The 17,110-nt window shown below is 42.9% G+C and overlaps 2 protein-coding genes across 2 annotated transcripts; one reads left to right on the top strand and one right to left on the bottom strand.

Annotated features, from left to right (window-relative positions):
• Positions 1-316: 316 nt before the first annotated feature.
• pop1 (POP1 homolog, ribonuclease P/MRP subunit) lies at positions 317-11,457 on the bottom strand. Its single transcript, XM_078287222.1, has 16 exons — positions 11,374-11,457; positions 10,997-11,133; positions 10,119-10,258; positions 9,634-9,809; positions 9,155-9,415; positions 8,858-8,945; positions 8,325-8,503; positions 7,818-8,092; positions 7,590-7,683; positions 7,393-7,501; positions 7,130-7,249; positions 5,351-5,472; positions 4,570-4,761; positions 3,657-3,811; positions 2,536-2,772; positions 317-1,821 (listed from the first exon to the last, which is right to left on the bottom strand). The coding sequence occupies exons 2-16, from the start codon at positions 11,128-11,130 to the stop codon at positions 1,056-1,058; spliced, it is 3,048 nt and encodes a 1,015-aa protein (XP_078143348.1). The 5' UTR covers positions 11,131-11,133; positions 11,374-11,457; the 3' UTR covers positions 317-1,055.
• Positions 11,458-11,795: 338 nt separating this feature from the next.
• On the top strand, positions 11,796-15,977 carry LOC139914190 (2-iminobutanoate/2-iminopropanoate deaminase-like). Its single transcript, XM_071902437.2, has 6 exons — positions 11,796-11,869; positions 12,711-12,816; positions 13,300-13,354; positions 13,461-13,529; positions 15,053-15,108; positions 15,276-15,977. Exons 1-6 carry the CDS (start codon positions 11,805-11,807, stop codon positions 15,333-15,335), a joined length of 411 nt encoding a protein of 136 aa, XP_071758538.2. The 5' UTR covers positions 11,796-11,804; the 3' UTR covers positions 15,336-15,977.
• Positions 15,978-17,110: the final 1,133 nt, after the last annotated feature.

Genomic DNA, 17,110 nt, shown 5'->3' with positions numbered 1-17,110 from the left:
ACCCATCTTTACCTCGTTACCTCAAATAAACCACAGACAACGTACTGAAGTGCTAGGAAAGTTTAGCGTTGCCAAGCAACAAGACTCTTATCTTCCACCTACACATTATGGGATGTGTGGGAAACCAGTGTTCGTGCCAGGTGTAGACAATGAATGTAAAAGTATCAGCTGATCATGCATTTATGTGTATAGGCCAGGCCGTTATGTGAATTTCAAAGTCAGAGGTGAAATTATTAAGTGTGTTGTAATGGTTTCATGCTTTACCACAGATAAAGGTGAAACTATTAATGTCCACAGATGGCGTATTCTGTGAAGTGCAGTATGGGTATTTTATTGGCTTATATTCAAACAAGAACTCTTTAATGCAATGGCTCAGGAAGGAATACAGAATTTTTCAAACAGAATCTGACACATATTTCTGAAATTCAAACCCACTGATTTACCTTGTTAGAACCAAGAATGAACATAAATACTCTCAGCATCATTAGCCTGAATACAGAGGGGTGCAGGATAAGTATTACACCAGCTTACTTTGAACAAAAGAAAATGCATTCCCTAAAAGCTTGAGCTTATCTTTTGTAATCAAAACAGAAAACCAAGGCTTTAATTCAGTAGCCAACTGATCTCAACCCCACTTTGTGGAGCTTCCCTCTCTGTGACAGAAAGGCATTCATGTGAAAACAAAAACACAACCAACCTTATCCAACTGAAACACTCAGGATGTCTCTTCCCAGAGTAATATGCACAACTAAAAATTCTCTTTTCCAATAATGCCACCAGCTAGCCTGTAGATACAGTAATGTTCCATGCAAGTCAGTAAGTCTCCCAGCCAACACTGTATAGAAGATGATGGCACAATGCAAGGAAGCAATGCTCAAGGCACAAGGTTTTTGTCAGATCACTTTGTGAAATAAAACATCATGCAACCACTTCTTGATGTGACTTCAGGCCTGGGCCAGGTTTCCCAAAACAGCCTCAGCACTGAGATGACCTTTCTCCATTAACTTGACTCTTTTGGGAAATGGAGTCCCGCTGCGTAGGCTCAGATGTTGAAGTCAGACCTCTATGTTGATTTTAGCCAAGCGGTATTGGAGGGAGGTGGGGTTGCGTAGCAGCACCGTACCTCTACGCTCCACCGGCTGGTTGAGGAGGGTGTTAAGGAGACCGGCGAGGCTGACAAACCCCAGAGCCTCCCCACAGCCAGCGGACAGAGAGAAGTCCCCCTGGGTCACCCAGCCTAGCGTCACCCGGGAGCAGTGAGAGCTGACGCTAGGCAGAGGATCGGGCCACAGTCCTAGGATGAGATCTGAGGAAGACGGGGAGGAGGATTTGAGGTCTTTAGCTGGAGTGAGGCTTGAAGTGGAGGTCTGACAGGCTGGGGTGATGGAGGTGGCAGAGATGGGATCAGAGGTTTGGGTTGGGATGGGGTTAGAGGCAGAGGAAGGGTCTGATCCTTTGCCCTCAGGCTTAACAGAAGAGGAGGAGGACGTAGCAGCTTTGTTGGAGCCCTTCCTGCGGCGTTTGATTCTGCTTTTGAAGTGGTCTCTGTGGGGGGGCTCCTGCGGCCCGCTGCAGCCGGGCTCTTTGTGCTGCAGCTTCAGGTCCTCCGGGGTTGGCACACACACGAGGGCGTGGAGCTCCGGCTTGCCCTTCGACAGCAGCGAGAGACGCACCCACACCAGACTCTTCCCATGGGCCGAGAGGAACGATGTCACGGATGACCGGTCAAGAGGCGGGACCTCCCCCGCACGACGCGACCTCTGACCTTTTGAGGAAGTGGGTCTGCACCAACCGGAGAGCAGCCTCAGAGACTTTCTGTTCCTGGCAAGCACAGAAACAACCAATCTAATTAATTTTTAAAATAAAAACTTTACATTTTTCATTGACCCCATTAAGTGGCCTGAGAGATGGGACATTATTGTTATGTAACATTTTGCAATTCCTAATGCTGAAAATAAAAAGGCAGCCAATAGACAGTAAAATCAATCCAATTTTTTGCTCATAAAGCCAGTCATTACTCAAAGCTAGTGTGATGTTTTTATGAGGATAGACGCAACTCTTCCCCTCTACTAATCTCTGTGATGTATTACAGCAATTTAAGGCTGGATGTACTTTGGGTATTCTCATCAGGGACATTATGATGAAAGGGGAGGTAGACTGGAGCAGTGCCATGCATCAGGCCTGTCAAATGCTGCACTCGGGTCTCATAACAAAAAAAAGAAAAAGGTAAGTGATGATTACTGCTCAAAGGCCAAAATCTGTGCACATTTCTGCTCAAGGGACTTTTAAAAGTCAACTGCATTAATATTGTTAGAAGTTTGATTTAGGTGCACGGGATGTTAACCAAATGTGTGAAGGGACCTTGGAACAAACCTGCAGAAGGTGCGCTTTTTAAGAAATGCACAAATTCATCTGCCTTGATTTTCACAGTGACAGACAAGGGGGGAGATCTAAAAAGCATAAATCTTCAGTTTGAATCAATAAATCACAAACATAGCATGAATGTAAAAAAAACAAAAGTACACATTCATGTACCTCAGCACAGTGAAGCTGCTCTGTGGCGTTGTTATGGCGACATCCCGATGTGATGTCACTTCCTCTGCCGTCAGTGTGTTGGTCTGTATGGCGGTTTGGGTCTGGTCGTGTCCTCTTCCCTCCTCTCCTCCTTCCCTCATGATAAGCTCCCACTCCTCGGCCAGCTGTTGCCACGGGCAACGGAATGGAGCCAGACAGCCATGTTTTATATAATTGGTCCTTTTGGCGGGCGGACGCCTACAGAAGAGGTCAGAGGGTCAAACCCTTGTCAAACTGTTGGGGCAACCCTGCCAATTTATGTAACAAATCATGACTGCTGAACAGTGGGTAATGGAGAATGAGCAGCACGCAGCTTATTACCATCTCATCTGCATGGTGGCAAAGATCTTCATAATGGAAATTAACTGGGGTCAAAGCTGTGGAGTGCTCTCTATCAAACCCCCTAATCCACTGATAGTCTTACAGTTTAGGCTGTGAGCTATCTTGCAGTAAAAAGTCCAGGCAGACGACTGTACAGTCATACAGCTATTTTTGGGTAACTTGGAACACAAACAATTGGGTTATTTTGGCACTGATCATATCGAACCCAGCCATGAAGTTAACACTTAAAAGTCCATTCTGAAACTTGAATAAAACGTCCCCTATATTGCCAAGATGGTCCTATTATCAGCTTTCTTTATTTCACTAAAGACTTTTTTTCCCACTCAGAAAAAGGCTGTTGATACAAAAACTGACAGCACGTAACAGCAAAACCTAAGTTTAAAGTGTATTCTGAAGTTTGCCAGTGGTTTGTTTTGTATTGTAATGTATTGTTAGAAACAGGTCTATCAGTAAAATGGACCAATATTTTGAGCAGGATCTGAAGAGACCATTTTCCATCAGCAAGTCAAGATGAATTCCATATGACATACCAGTCATATTCCCAAATAATCTAACATGACATGCAAACACTCAGGACTGCAGTGGATGGCCCCACTGTCAACAGTCCTTAACAAGAGTAGTCAAATATATTTCTAATATCTGAAATAATGTGAGCAGGGCTTTTACATTCACACACAACATCACCACTTTGGAGGCTCCGAGCATGTTTTGGCCCCGGTCCCGTTCAGTGTTCAGCTGACCTTTTGAACTTGTCCAGGAGTTCTGCCTCCTGCTCCTCCTGGAACTGAACGCCTGCAGGGCAGTCTGGGTAATCGTGGGGGAAGTTGGGGGCTCCTTTGTTCTGGGAGTGTTTCAGACTCATCTTCAGCCCACCGATACGAACGCCTCTGTATACCTAGCAGAGGGAGAAATAAGGCACAGAGGGGTAAACATGAGGATCAAACATAAAAACACATTGGAAGTCAAGTGACTATAACAATTAAAGCAAACCTGAGGGCATCCAGTCCGCCTACAAGTTTCAAGTGATTCTGCCTTTAGGTACAATTAGCATTTTCACAACGCTTGATCAAACAAAATGGAACTGCACTAAAATGTGGACAATGCAGCTGAATAATACAAATGGCTAAAAGACCTAAAAGACCAGGATTCCTAGCTATTTTTTTTCATTTTATAATGCCATAATTTCTCCAGACCTTAATTTTCTGACTGGTTTCAAGATTTTGCTTGGTGTTCAGTGTGATGTATACTGGGCAATATATACCAGGCCATATCACTCTAAAGCTGATTATTACTGTCCATAAGAGCAAATATCACAATGTGGGAAATGATAATGGCGACACCACTACATGAAATGGGAAGTTATACAGTATGTGTATTAGGCCTTAGCATCAGTATGTTTTCCAGACTTTTGTGGAATTCCCAACTTTTGAAAAGCTGTAAATGATCAAATTCACTTTCCATACATTTCCAGACAAGCAGAGAAATCCTGAAAGACAGTCCCTTTGCAATTTTATAAAAGTTTCTGTGATTATTGCAGGGAAATTTGCCAAAGAAAAACCCAAAACATTGTGGCGATTCCAAAATTGCTAATTCCTGGAGGAAATGAAAAGATAATAAAATGCCACCAGACAACAGGCTGTCCATGCTACCTACCAGTGGGACCCAGAAGGCCATGCCCCAGCCCTTGGGGAGCAGCAGGTCCCATCCAGCGCCCCAGGAGCTCATCTCCTGTCCCACCTGCTTCCCAGGCTGGTGAACCAGCAGGAGGGGGACTCGGCCCTGCAGAGGAGTGGGGCTCAGCCTGGAGCCCGGCACCAGTACCTCGTTCCTCATACGGTTCAACTCCTGTAAAGGCAAGACCACATCTAAGGACGACTGTGCTTTCAGACATACAAGGGTATAGATTAGGGATAAACTGATATATAGGGTTGTTGATATTGGCCTTTTATCAAAAACTGGATATTGGTGTGTCAGTGTCATTCACCGATGAAATGATGATGGTTCACCTCCCTGACCACAGCTACATGAAAACAGTCCGTAAAACCTGCAGTGAAATGTTATTTTCTTTGCACATTTTATTTATTCATTTATTTGTTCAGTAACAGTTTGTTGGTGAATTCATTCTTTATTTAAAGCCCTAATGTATTCAAGAGATTCCTGTATCTCTGAATAGGTGGGGTGGGTCACCCTGCAGTAAGGCGCTGCAAACAATTTGATTACTCTGGGTTTCAGTGGAGTATTTCAGTGCCATTTTCAGTGTAAATGGAGAAATTTTAAGATATTGAATATCAGCACAAAATATCATCCAGTGACAGCTTCAGTACAAAAATATCAGTATCAGCCTTTAAAAAACCCCTACCGATCTAATCCTTAGACAGATGTTATTATCATGGATAATGTGTGACATTCTGGTAGTAAAGACATGATGAGGCACCTGCTCTGATATCTTGTTGTGGGTGACGTTGTCCCGGACAGACTGCTCCCACAGGAAACTCTGACAACAGTGTTCTGGCGCCCCGTACAACACCAACTCCTTCCTCTTCTCCTCATCCACCTCTGGAAAGAGACACACAGCACACATGGCACGCTCCTGTATGACTAGCCTCAGTGTCGGGCTTGAGCCACTAAGACGTACGAGTGAGGAGGAAGACTACTGCTTGAAGAGGGGAAGGAGAGGAGAAGCAAAATGCAAACTAGAGAACTGCTTGGTGTAACAGAGAGTATTTTCAAATACCTTCTGTTTTGTTTTACCATACTTAGTAGCTTGGAGGGTGGGGTTCACTACATAGGATAATACAATAAGTGCCAGAGAGGTTTGACAATCTGAGGAAAGTATTTGAAAATCAATTAACTATACTTTTGAGTCAATTTACTGTTATATCCTTTTCTGTGATTTAAAGTTTACCTGACACTATCCAAATTGTCAGTAAAGCCCACCAGTGATGTAGTGGTAAATAAAAAGGTGAATACACCATGACCTGAGTTTATCATCATTATAAAGCTAACAGCCACCAATATAAACAAAAGAAAAATCATTTATATTTTCAATAAAGCATTTTTGTTCCCTTAAAAAAAGACTCTATTGTCATATAACCTGCTACAGTTGATACTATTTACTATAGCCTAGAAAGGTGGGTAAACATGATTCTGCAAATAAAATGAAAACAGAGTTTAGGTATGTTTACCCTCCACGACATCCTGAACTCCACCCGTGTAGAAAATTAAAATAAACACAATGAGTACTTTGCAAATACTATCGGCCCGTGTCTGGTTGTAAAGTGATTCAGACCTTGGAGGTACAATTGTGCAACTACATGCTTTTAACCCTATGTAGGTCAACCATTAAGCAGCTCAGTTTAAAAAAATCCAACTGTGGATATTTCCCATGAAACCAGTGACACCTCCCTCTGTTCTCCTACTTAGGAAAATCCCCGGAGAAAGAGTGAGGAGGAGACAGCTTTGTCAGAGCATTGGGAGTATGACCCAAGTGGTACAAGTGAGAGTTATTCAGTGTCTTGTGAATTAGATGTCACCGACTCTGCATGTGTTGTAATCCCAATTCAGACACAATTTATAAGGATAATTCAACCTGGGCCTTATTTTCCTAGGTTTTGCTATAATGCCGATCGATTCTGATCCAACTACTTATGAAAAGCAAGGAAAATCTGCTGTAGTTTGTTCATGGTTGATTTTAAATTCATAAATACAGATGGCAAAATCTAGAAAAACAAGGCCCAGGTTGAAAATAACTGGAATGATCTTTAAACGTCTCCTCCTCATAATCAGCAGTGTTGTCCGTCACTGAAGGTGTGTTTTGAGTACAGGGTCCTACCAGGATTCGAACCTGGGACATCTGCATGGCCAGGCAGAGGCTCCCCTGGAGCACAGAACCAGATGAGTACTCATTCAAACAGCCTCAGGACCAGAAACAACACACCGATTCTGTGTTCAACTAAAACACATTTGTTTTCTTATTTAATGGCCAGGTTTCCCCAGACACATATCAAGCACTGCATGTTAAATTAGCTAAGATTGCACACTATATGACTATGATGACCGATGTGCTTGAGGGGGAGAGCACAGAATGAAACTTTGGGAAACATTGAAAATATGATATGAAAAGATAATTGTTGAGTGACAAACTTCTGAGAAGATGATCTATGATTTTTCTGTCCCTTTATATCTCCCCACTGTCTGCTAGGTCAGATTTTACCTTGTGCCTGCTTAACGTTGGGCAACGCTTTGCCCTTCTTTTTTGGTAGAGTCAGCCTGGGATCATCTACTGTCAGACCCAGCACTGTGCCTGAGGCCACCTCTCCTGTGGAATAGATGCCTGGAGAGAAGACACAGTCATGGTTAGATAGACAAGCATGTACTGTACATGCATACAGGAAAAAAGAAACATTATGAGACAAAAAAATAATTTAAATCATAATGCTTTGACTCGAGCTGAGGAATAAAGAATAAGCAACCAACCTTTCAGTATGTGAAAAGCATCAGCTTGTTGTCGATGGAGGCTCATCTTGCTCTCGTCTTTGCAGTGCTCAGGCCACCAAAGGGAGGATGGCTGGGATTTGCTCATTGCCTGATATCACACAGAAAACAGTCTGTCAGTGTTAGATGTATATTTTCAGTGGCTCTCTGCTTTCCATGTTGATAACTGTAATTCTTACATCACAGTCTGTGGCGGCTTCCAAAGTTTCTGTCAGAACAGAATGGGACTGTGGTCCAATCAGACGATAGCGTACAATCTCCATCGTGAGATCACTGCAAAAGAACCAGGAACGAAATACACAACTTGCAAATAAAAGTTTTTAGTGCAATATATGCAATGGAAAGTATTAACTCAGGCCAAAGTTGGCTCAGTTGGCATCCAAATCAAATTCAGACACTTGACTAACTTTATAACTATTCCAGTTGAGCTGGACTTCCAGGTAACAGGGGTGGTGGGAGATCTGGTTCCGTCACCCAGGATCTTCTTGGCTGGGGGTCCATCGGCATCCTTACAGCTCCGCTTCCTCTTGGTCCCAGGCGTCTGTTTGGCCTCAGGGGGGTTTTCAGGCTTTAGTTCTGGCTCTACAGAGGGAACGAGCTCTGCAGGCGTGGCCACCGGAGCAACTGGTGGGAGAACAGCCTCACAACACTGGCACACACTTTGCAACTCAAGGAGAAGGTCCTGGAAGAAGCACAGTTTCTGGAGTTAGAGTACTGCTGACCTTGTGTTTCTAATGATTATCAATATCAACTGTGCTAACTTGAAATGACTTTAAAAATTCAACTTTCACCCCAAAATTAATTTACAATCAACTTCTGGATAGTCAAAAAAACATAGTATTGTCAAGCAGAATACTACATTCCGAGCATTTTCAATTTCAGCTGCAGACTGAAGCTTTAAAAACGTGCCGTACCTGTTTGAGAGTGGGATGAGCCCAGATCCACAGCTGTCTATGGGCTGAGGCCTGTGTGCGGGGTCTCCAGAGGAAAGTGACAGGGCCCAGGGGCTGGGAGGGGTACTGTCCTGCTCTGTACACCACCACACTGCCCTGCCTTCGCCCTGCCAGGGACAGCGCTGCAGCAAACGTAGGACCTGGAAATACACACCGCTATGCTTACGACTCTTACTATTCAAACTACACTCATAAACCATTACTATTACTACTGAAACTAAACCTGGACTGTATTTTCTCAGAGTATAGAGTCAAGTTTCTGAGAATGGATGTGCTGATTTAAGGATGTCTGGTCCGGTTGAATGACTTTGAACAGATAAATAAAAACTAGTCCCACCTAAGCACTCAAATTCTGAAAGTTAAAAATATAGGATACATGGGAATCAGGGACAAAATAGTTCTAAAATAGTAAAATACTGGTCCAGTATTTTTGAGGGGATAGTAAAGAAAGAGGAACCCCAAGTATCTGTGGTTGGATTGGGGCATTTTCTCACCCGCCTCCTTGCTGGTCAGCTGTGACAGAGAAGCTAGCAGCTTGTCTTCCTCCCCCTGTAGCTCTATGCAGCAGTAGTAAGAAAGGTCCTGTATGGAGACAAACAAAAAGGTTAAGCTGATTTCAATGGCAGATGGCTTAAATTACAATCCTAAATTCATAAAGTAAATGTAATAATGTAATGTCACTTACATATCCCATCTGCAACTTTATGAATGTTTACACCACTGAATGCATACAATGCTTCATGAAACACACACACAAATACACTCCCTTTCCATACAGTCCCATCCTTTACCTGCAGCAGGCAGTGGCTGCTCATGGCCCTGTAACAGGGGCGGTAGCATTTGTAGGTGGGTCTGTCCCCGAGGCAGTAGCCCCACTTTTTCAGCATGTGGAAGCGCTTGGCGTGCCAAATGTGCGTCTCCAGCCACATGTTCTTCCTCTGGCGCCGGTTGAACTCCAGCAGCAGATTCCCATGCCGGCGGCGGGCCTTGCGGCTCTTGTTCTTGGCCTGTTCCTTCTTCTTCTTCTGGCCGGCCTTCAGGCTCTTCTCCCGCTGGAGGAGGAGGAGGAGGAAGAGGAGGACAACAGAAATGTCACTGGGGGTGTAATGGGAGATAATGTGAAGAGGAAGGTAGAGTGTGTGTATGGAACAAGAGAAATAAGTGACAAAAAAATAATAAAAAATATAAGAGGAGACCATTTCTGAAAGACACATGTGAGAGAAAAGGTGTGCGAGTGTGTATTCATTCATGCATGCATCCTGATGTTTACCATCCTGTTGGCCACGTCCCTCAGCCTGCAGGGCAGCCTCTTGGTGTTGTGGCTCATGGCCCTCCTCCTCATGTGTTTGGGCAGGGCTCCGAACACATGGCAGCTGCCCGTGGTCTTGGTGACGGCTTTCAGCATGGCACTCACCTCCGCTGCCCTGGCCCTGGCAAACGCTCCGGCTGGGTCGGGTCGGGGGTGGGGAAGGGAGGTAGTGGGACTGAATTTTAATTGTCTAATCTGACAGTGACATTGCATTTGTCTCTGATAAGCAATTTGATAATGGGTTGCTTCCACTCATGCCTTATTGCATCCTCAATTGAATTACACTGATTGTTTACTTGAAGGGTGAAACAAATATCCCAAGCTATCATGATTTCTTATTGGGTAATCACACAGGGCGTAGTGCATTCATTTATGTAATCAATCAATACAAAAGTCATTAAACTACAGTGATGTATGCATGTGTATGAGTAAGAGTGTGCCTTTACCAGTGATGTACTTGGGCATCTCCTTGGCGTAGCCTCCACCGTCTTTCTGGTGTCCGCGGACCCATCCACCCTGATGGTGAGGGTTCCTCTGCCTCGGTGTAGATGGACCGTCACCACTGCGACCTTTAGGAAGATCATTACTTTGTCATTCCAGGCCCATCATGTCTAATAATAAGAATGTGGTACTATATTATTCCCTGTAAGGAAATGCTCTTCTTGCTTTCCCCCCCTTCTGTGGAGAGGTCAGAGGTCACCCTGCTGTCTAGCTCACAATTCCACCTAACGACTCTCAGAGGGGGAGATGAAAAAAGCTGGCATTGTCGTTGTTATCATATTCATATGCACTTGCCTTGTTAACAATGGATTGTAGGGAAACCAGACAACAAAAACAATCCTGTGTAAAGCACCACATGTTCCTGAAGAACTGGTACCACAGGTTCTGCTACTTTACCAGAGGAAATCATTGCAATCATTGCATTTCTATGATACTTGAGCTGTTTTGTGTGTTTTTAGGAGAATTCACCATGGGAATTTTGGCTTTCCTGTGCTACTTGGGTATAGTTTCCTATAATACCTGTGTGGTATGGTTTTCTGTAGATATTTTGGAGAATTTTAGCTTTCAGCTTTTTAAACACCCCTCTGGTAAATGTAATCAAATCACACAATATGGGTCCAGAGGAAAGAGACAGGGAAAACTGACACTGACTCTGACAAAGGGCAGGATGCACAGGTTGAAATGTGCTGATCCCTCTGAAACGTTGTGCATGCAGAGAGAGAGAGAGGAGAGAGGCCATATACAAGGATGTGGGGGCAGATAGAAGAGCACAAGAGAAACAGATGCAGATAAATAATAGACCATAACAGATAAACAAGAAGGCGGGGTACCGGAGACCGGGGTGTCTCCTCCATTCTGTGGGCTGCTCTTCACATTGACGGGAGAAGACGAATACTGCACACTAGCCGGCTGATTTCTCAGCTTCTTCTCCCGCATCTTATGTTTAGCTGCAGACATTTTCTGAGGAAAAAAAAGAAAGACATTTTTTTTTTTACTTCCAGCTGCCAGGCTTGCTGAATGTTTTACTGGACCTGTGACTCTGACATCCCAAACAACTTCAATGCCTTGGCATGCATTGCCACTTTGCCACATAGCTACGTTCATAGCGCTAAAGTTGGGGTTCTAGTTTGATTAACAAAAACACACATACAAAACCTTCCTAAATAATAAACACAAAAGAATTACATGTCGTATATTCACCTTAAGATTCCACAATAACGGCTGTAGGTCAGAAACTATGCCCCAAATTTAAAGCGAACTCACATTTCCCAGCTAACATGTGAGTTTTCCGCATGCACATTGACGTGTTGTTTGCTTCCGGGTATACGGTGTTCATGGGATATGTAGTGTATCGGCGCAACGCAAACTTCCAGTACACTACCAACGTCTTTTATGAAATATATTTTTCGTTTGTTATTATGTCCTGTTTATGAGGCTATTTAACCGTTCTATATACCTGCATTGAGAGAATAACGCAACATAAAAAGCATGTTCTGTACGTCTACAAGGTCATTTACGGTAAAGCAGCTCTGACGCGGTGGTCCATCTAATTTATCCAGTCCTTTTCTGGTCTCTCCTTGCAGCATACTGTAGCACTTGTTTCATTCACACTTTGATTAAGTCTCAATATAATGGCTGCAATCATCAGGAGGATAATCAATACGACGAAAGCTCCTGCAGCTATCGGCCCGTACAGGTGAGAGGAGATTTGCATCATGAAGTGAAACCTCACTTCTTCACGTTAAGTAATATAGTTAGGTTTTTTTTTTATACGCAGTCAAAATAACATTCACAGTTAGAGATCCTGTAGGCTAATTCAAAGAGTTACTACAATCAATATTGCTATTTTTGTCAATGTGAACATGTTTAATAACACATTTAGCCTACATGTTTAATAACACTTTTCCATTGCACTGGGGTGTGCACCGTTTTGTCCAATAGTTGTGGTTGGAGGTGGAGCAACATTCACTGTAAATGAGAAGCGAAAAAAGGGGCAAAGTACAGGATTTTGGATTGCACTTTAAACTCGTATTAAATCCAGCAGGGAAATATGCTTAGTTTTTTGTATTTGAACTGTTCTGGATACCACATTTTGACATTTATCTCACACTGAACTTTTGGACCATGTGTTTTGCCTTAGTATTGTTGTACTGTTTGACCACTGGTTGGCAGTAGATCATTTATTTTGCCCTCAGGGTGTTAGCCTTAAAGGATAATGTCATGATGATGTATTTGTATTCTAAATCACTTCTTAAAACACACACAGACATATAAACACGTGCTAAAGACAAATCAGATAAGACTTGCTTTCATACAATTGTTTTTGATTTTGCCCACTTTTTAACAATGTGTTGTTCCACATCTTTTTCATCTCATTTTATTTTCTGCATTCATTTTTCACTCTGTAGCCCTCTGCCCTCCTTCTGTATCAGTAAACAAAACTACATGAGCAGACTTCCCACCCTACATTAAAGAAGAAAATCAATCTTTAATCCATCATAGCTGATCCTGTGTCTCTGTGTCTGTGTCTTTCCCAGCCAGGCGGTGGTGGTCGATCGCACCATGTATGTCTCAGGACAGCTGGGGATGGACCCTGCCAGCGGACAGCTGGTGGACGGGGGGGTTCAGGCCCAGACCAGACAGGTGACCCCTCAGACACCCCACTTCTGGGACTCCAAATAAGAAATTAGAAACGGAATTATTAGAAATGAAACCAGGGGAATTGCACTTACTAAAATACAGGAAACTGCTATGAGTTGTTTCTGATCGAGTCTCTTCCTGCAATGACAAGTTGAATGTAGTTGCTTGATGGAAGGGCTGTTTTCAGTTCACCTTCAGTTCACTCTATTATCCTCTATTATCTTCTATTATCTTCAATTTTTTTTTTCTATTATCCAACTCATTAAGAACTGAGATTGAATGTTTCATCCTAAGCAAATGAAATGCAGTTTCTATTTGTATTTTTAATTGATTATATTGAAAGGGAATTGACCTCAGCCCTGCTTGATAGAGCCTCATCTGGTCTTCTGTTTCTGTCAACACATTGCAAATTAAAAAATAATAAGAACAGATAAAAACAGGTCCTGTCTGTGTTATGCTCCCAAACTCTTCTAAAATCTCCAACAGGCTCTTGTGAATATGGGTGAAATCCTTAAAGCTGCTGGGTGCGGTTATGAGAACGGTGAGAGACACTATCTGAAAATGAATGCATTTGCATTGCAAGTTCACATGATGGCCGACTGTCGTCTTTCAGGCCTAATCCTGCATTTTGTCGTTGTTTCCTGCAGTTGTCAAAACCACAGTGCTGTTGGCCGACATGAATGACTTCACCAATGTCAATGATGTTTACAAGCAATGTAAGTACAGTGGCCTTATTAATATAATGATTAAGTGATATCTCAACACTTTTCAATCAACATAAAGTGTTCATTGTGATGGGTTTAATTGTGATTGGTCAATGGTTCATCACTTCCATTCTGCAATACAAATGTTGTCCATTGGATGTCAGCACAGTCCAGAGAGCCTGCATTAACAAGGTAGATATTGGTTGTTGCATAGGTGACATTTCACCTGTATGTACATAGAAGCTGTCTGATCAAAACTGGCCTCATTCTTACCCAAAGCTGACCAGAGCACAATCACAGATTGTTTGTTTGTGTGTGCTCATCTATGGCTACCTACTTCGTTTTCCATCAGCCGTATGTACCTTTACATTTTATAGATGTATAAATCAGAGTATGCGCACGTTATTTTTCAGGATACATCCTACATTCAGATAATTCTCATACTTGAATTTGCCATATTTAGGATGCTTCATATTGTAAGTGTGCAAAGCCAAGTACAGAGTCAGAATTATGAAAAACTTTGTTCCAAAAGAGAACCATTGACTTTGTCAGTATACTGGTACAGAGACCCCTGTTGGAAGTGCTGAGTCACTATGCAGGGTGAAACCTGAGCTGCTGCTGCCAACGAATTGAGCCTTAAACTCCACAGCAGGAAACAAGCCACATCTGATGTCTAATGGGCTCTATGCAGAGAAAAGGCTGTAGGTGTAAGCCATGGAAATCCTATAACTCTCTAATTAGAAGTCTAAATCCTCATGGGAACGCATAAAGATCAAATATGGACAGAATGTGACATTGAGCAGTGTGCACCAAGGTAGAAATTCATGTTTTCAATTTAGTTTTTATTTCTACTTTTGTTTTGATTTGACTTTGTAATTCAGTTTAGTGTGTCCAGTACTGTGACGTCTTTCTCCTTGGATTTTCTGTTGATAAAGTTTGAGTTTCTGTAGGTGGAGCTCTTTTCTTCTTTCTGTTCAGTCATGGTGGCTATCACTGCTCATGCTAACTACCCAGTTCTTCTTCATATATTCCAAACAAACCGCATCACTTCCTGTGCACCAGAGGATTTTTCCTGGTAAAGACCTACTAGGCACTGTTTAGAACAGTAAATGTAAAAGCTTTCATGTACTGGGTATAGGTTGAATCGCTGTTGTGTTATATCAATCAATATAAAGAGAAGATAGTGAGTAACAAAACAGACATTTATTTATATGAAAATGTTGCAGATTATTAAGGTGCATCCTATCTAACATATCGGAGGTGGATGACACTGACTGGCCAATTTTTATTAAAAGGCCATGATCGGCCCCATATATCGGACTAACTGCAACGCACCTTTCTTAATCACAAATCATGAGCTCAGCCACTGTCTCTAGCTATGTCAAAATGTAGTTTTTTCACCGAGAGTGTTTGTAGACAGACCACTTGTCTGACTTGCCAGTGGCTTATCTGTGTGTGTGTGTATGTGTCTTTCAGTGTATGTTTGTGTGAGTGTGTTGTTGACCTTATGTTGTTTAATGTGCTGCCCTCTCTAGTCTTCAGCTCCAACTTCCCAGCCAGAGCTGCCTACCAGGTTGCTGCTCTTCCCAGAGTGAGTACCTGAGAAGACGTTTGGCCTTCTCTGTTGATTCTCTGGTGACTTGAACCAGCTACAGGCAAATCAAAGTAACCACCATGTCTTACTGTGTTGCTCTCTCTCTCTCTCTCTCTCTCTCTCTCTCTCTCTCTCTCTCTCTCTCTCTCTCTCTCTCTCTCTAGGGTGGACTGGTAGAGATTGAAGCAGTTGCCGTGTTGGGCCACCTCACCGATGCCTCCTGATGAAAACATCCATAAAAAGATACAGGATAGAAAAATTGGAGAACCACTGGGATACATGCCTTTTTTACAGTATCCCTATAGATCATGTTATTTAGTGTAAATTGAATAAACAAATTTCCTGTATAGAACTGATTGATTTTGTCACAGATGTATTATCTTTTGTAAGGCTTTAAGTGATTTAACCCTGGAGGGTCAACTTCATGTGATGAGGTTCACCTTTCTTCGCTGTAGTTTTCTAACAACAGACTAGTTCACTTTCTCCTCTCTCATTAACATTGATGAGGAGGTTTTGGAACCCGTCTCTGAACTGCAACACTGCGTTTTATATTCCCACTGCTCACATTTCAGATACAATGGCTGAAAAGTACCTACTCTTTGTTTGTTGTATTGAGTTACACTGCCAGCCTGTGTTGTCACCAATCATATCTGTGGCAGTCTGTCCTACTCTCATTATGTGAGATAATAGATGGTAAATAGTAAATCAATAATAAATGTTTTAATTCACTTTAATGCTGTTTTTATTTGTACTTGATCCCACTTCTCGAATGTGTTTCCCATCATAAAAAAATTAAATGGATTATCCTGGTCCTGCCCTAACCACAGTTCTAATGTTTTTTGACATTTACTATTAGCGTAGCGATTTCATAAAAGATGTTATTCCAATCATTTGGTATAAAAATTACAATCAACAGAAAACATTGTCTAGAAAACATTTGTAACCTAAACCTTGGATGTACCAGGTTTTATGAAATCTTTACATTAAAGGAACAAACAAAAGTTTTTGGGAGGTTGTCGTGTGTCGGTATGCCTGTTAAGTAATGAGAACCAAAATCATCCATGTGCTGTTACGGCTGTGGCCGTACCCCCAGAAGATTCCCTAGTGTTTCCTTGTGTTTCCCCTCCCCTGTGTTCCCAGTGCTCCCCTGTCTGTCTCTCTCTGTCTATGTTTTGTTTGTGTGTGTATTGGCGTGGGCGTGGTCTCCCTTCCTCGCTCTCCTGGCTCCCGGCTCTGCTCATCCTGCACACCTGTCTGCAATCGGCTCATCACCTCTCCCAGTCTGCTCACCTGCCACTCATGAGCTCATCTGCCTGCAGTATATCTACCCCGGCTCTTCAACCATTCTTGGCCAGATTGTTGTTTCAACCTCAGTGGTAGATATGCTTCAAGGCCAATTTAGTTTGAACTCCTAGTGATTTTGTCTCTTCGTGTTTCATGTTACTAACCAGCCTCTCTTGTGTCCCAGGATCACCACCCGCCTCCATGTCTTCCTGCTTGTCTCTCTGCCTGCCTGCTAGCAACCTCCAAGCTACCCCTGCCTGCCACGCTTCCCCTCATCCCACGCTCACGCCAAGCCCCGCTCCTCCTTACCATCACTCACCCCTGTTGCCACCGGATTCCCATTCCCTGCCATCAGCCCCTCATCCAGATCCTCCTTTACAATAAAACCTTTTTCTTACCAACACCACCCTCTCCGTGTCCTGCATTTGGGTCCCTCCTGTGTTCGTAACATGTGCCCCCGGTAAATCATTGGCTCCGGCGCTCATGCTCAACTATGTTGAGTCTATAGGCTAAATGCCACACTGAGTCCCACTCTCTGCTGGTAATTTACGAACGTCCAGATCTTCTGCTGCCCTACAAATTTTAACAGTATGTAACGTTATTACCTTGTGGTATTTAAGTAACGTTACTGGAATGAGGTTATTTGACCGATTTTGCACTAGCTGAGCATCGCATCAGCTATAAAAAAAAAAAAAAGATACAGTTGGTGTTTTTC

This window comes from Centroberyx gerrardi, chromosome 12 (genome assembly GCF_048128805.1).
Source record: "Centroberyx gerrardi isolate f3 chromosome 12, fCenGer3.hap1.cur.20231027, whole genome shotgun sequence".
Classification (NCBI taxonomy): Eukaryota; Metazoa; Chordata; class Actinopteri; order Beryciformes; family Berycidae; genus Centroberyx; species Centroberyx gerrardi.
This window is presented reverse-complemented; position numbering and strand designations above follow the sequence as displayed.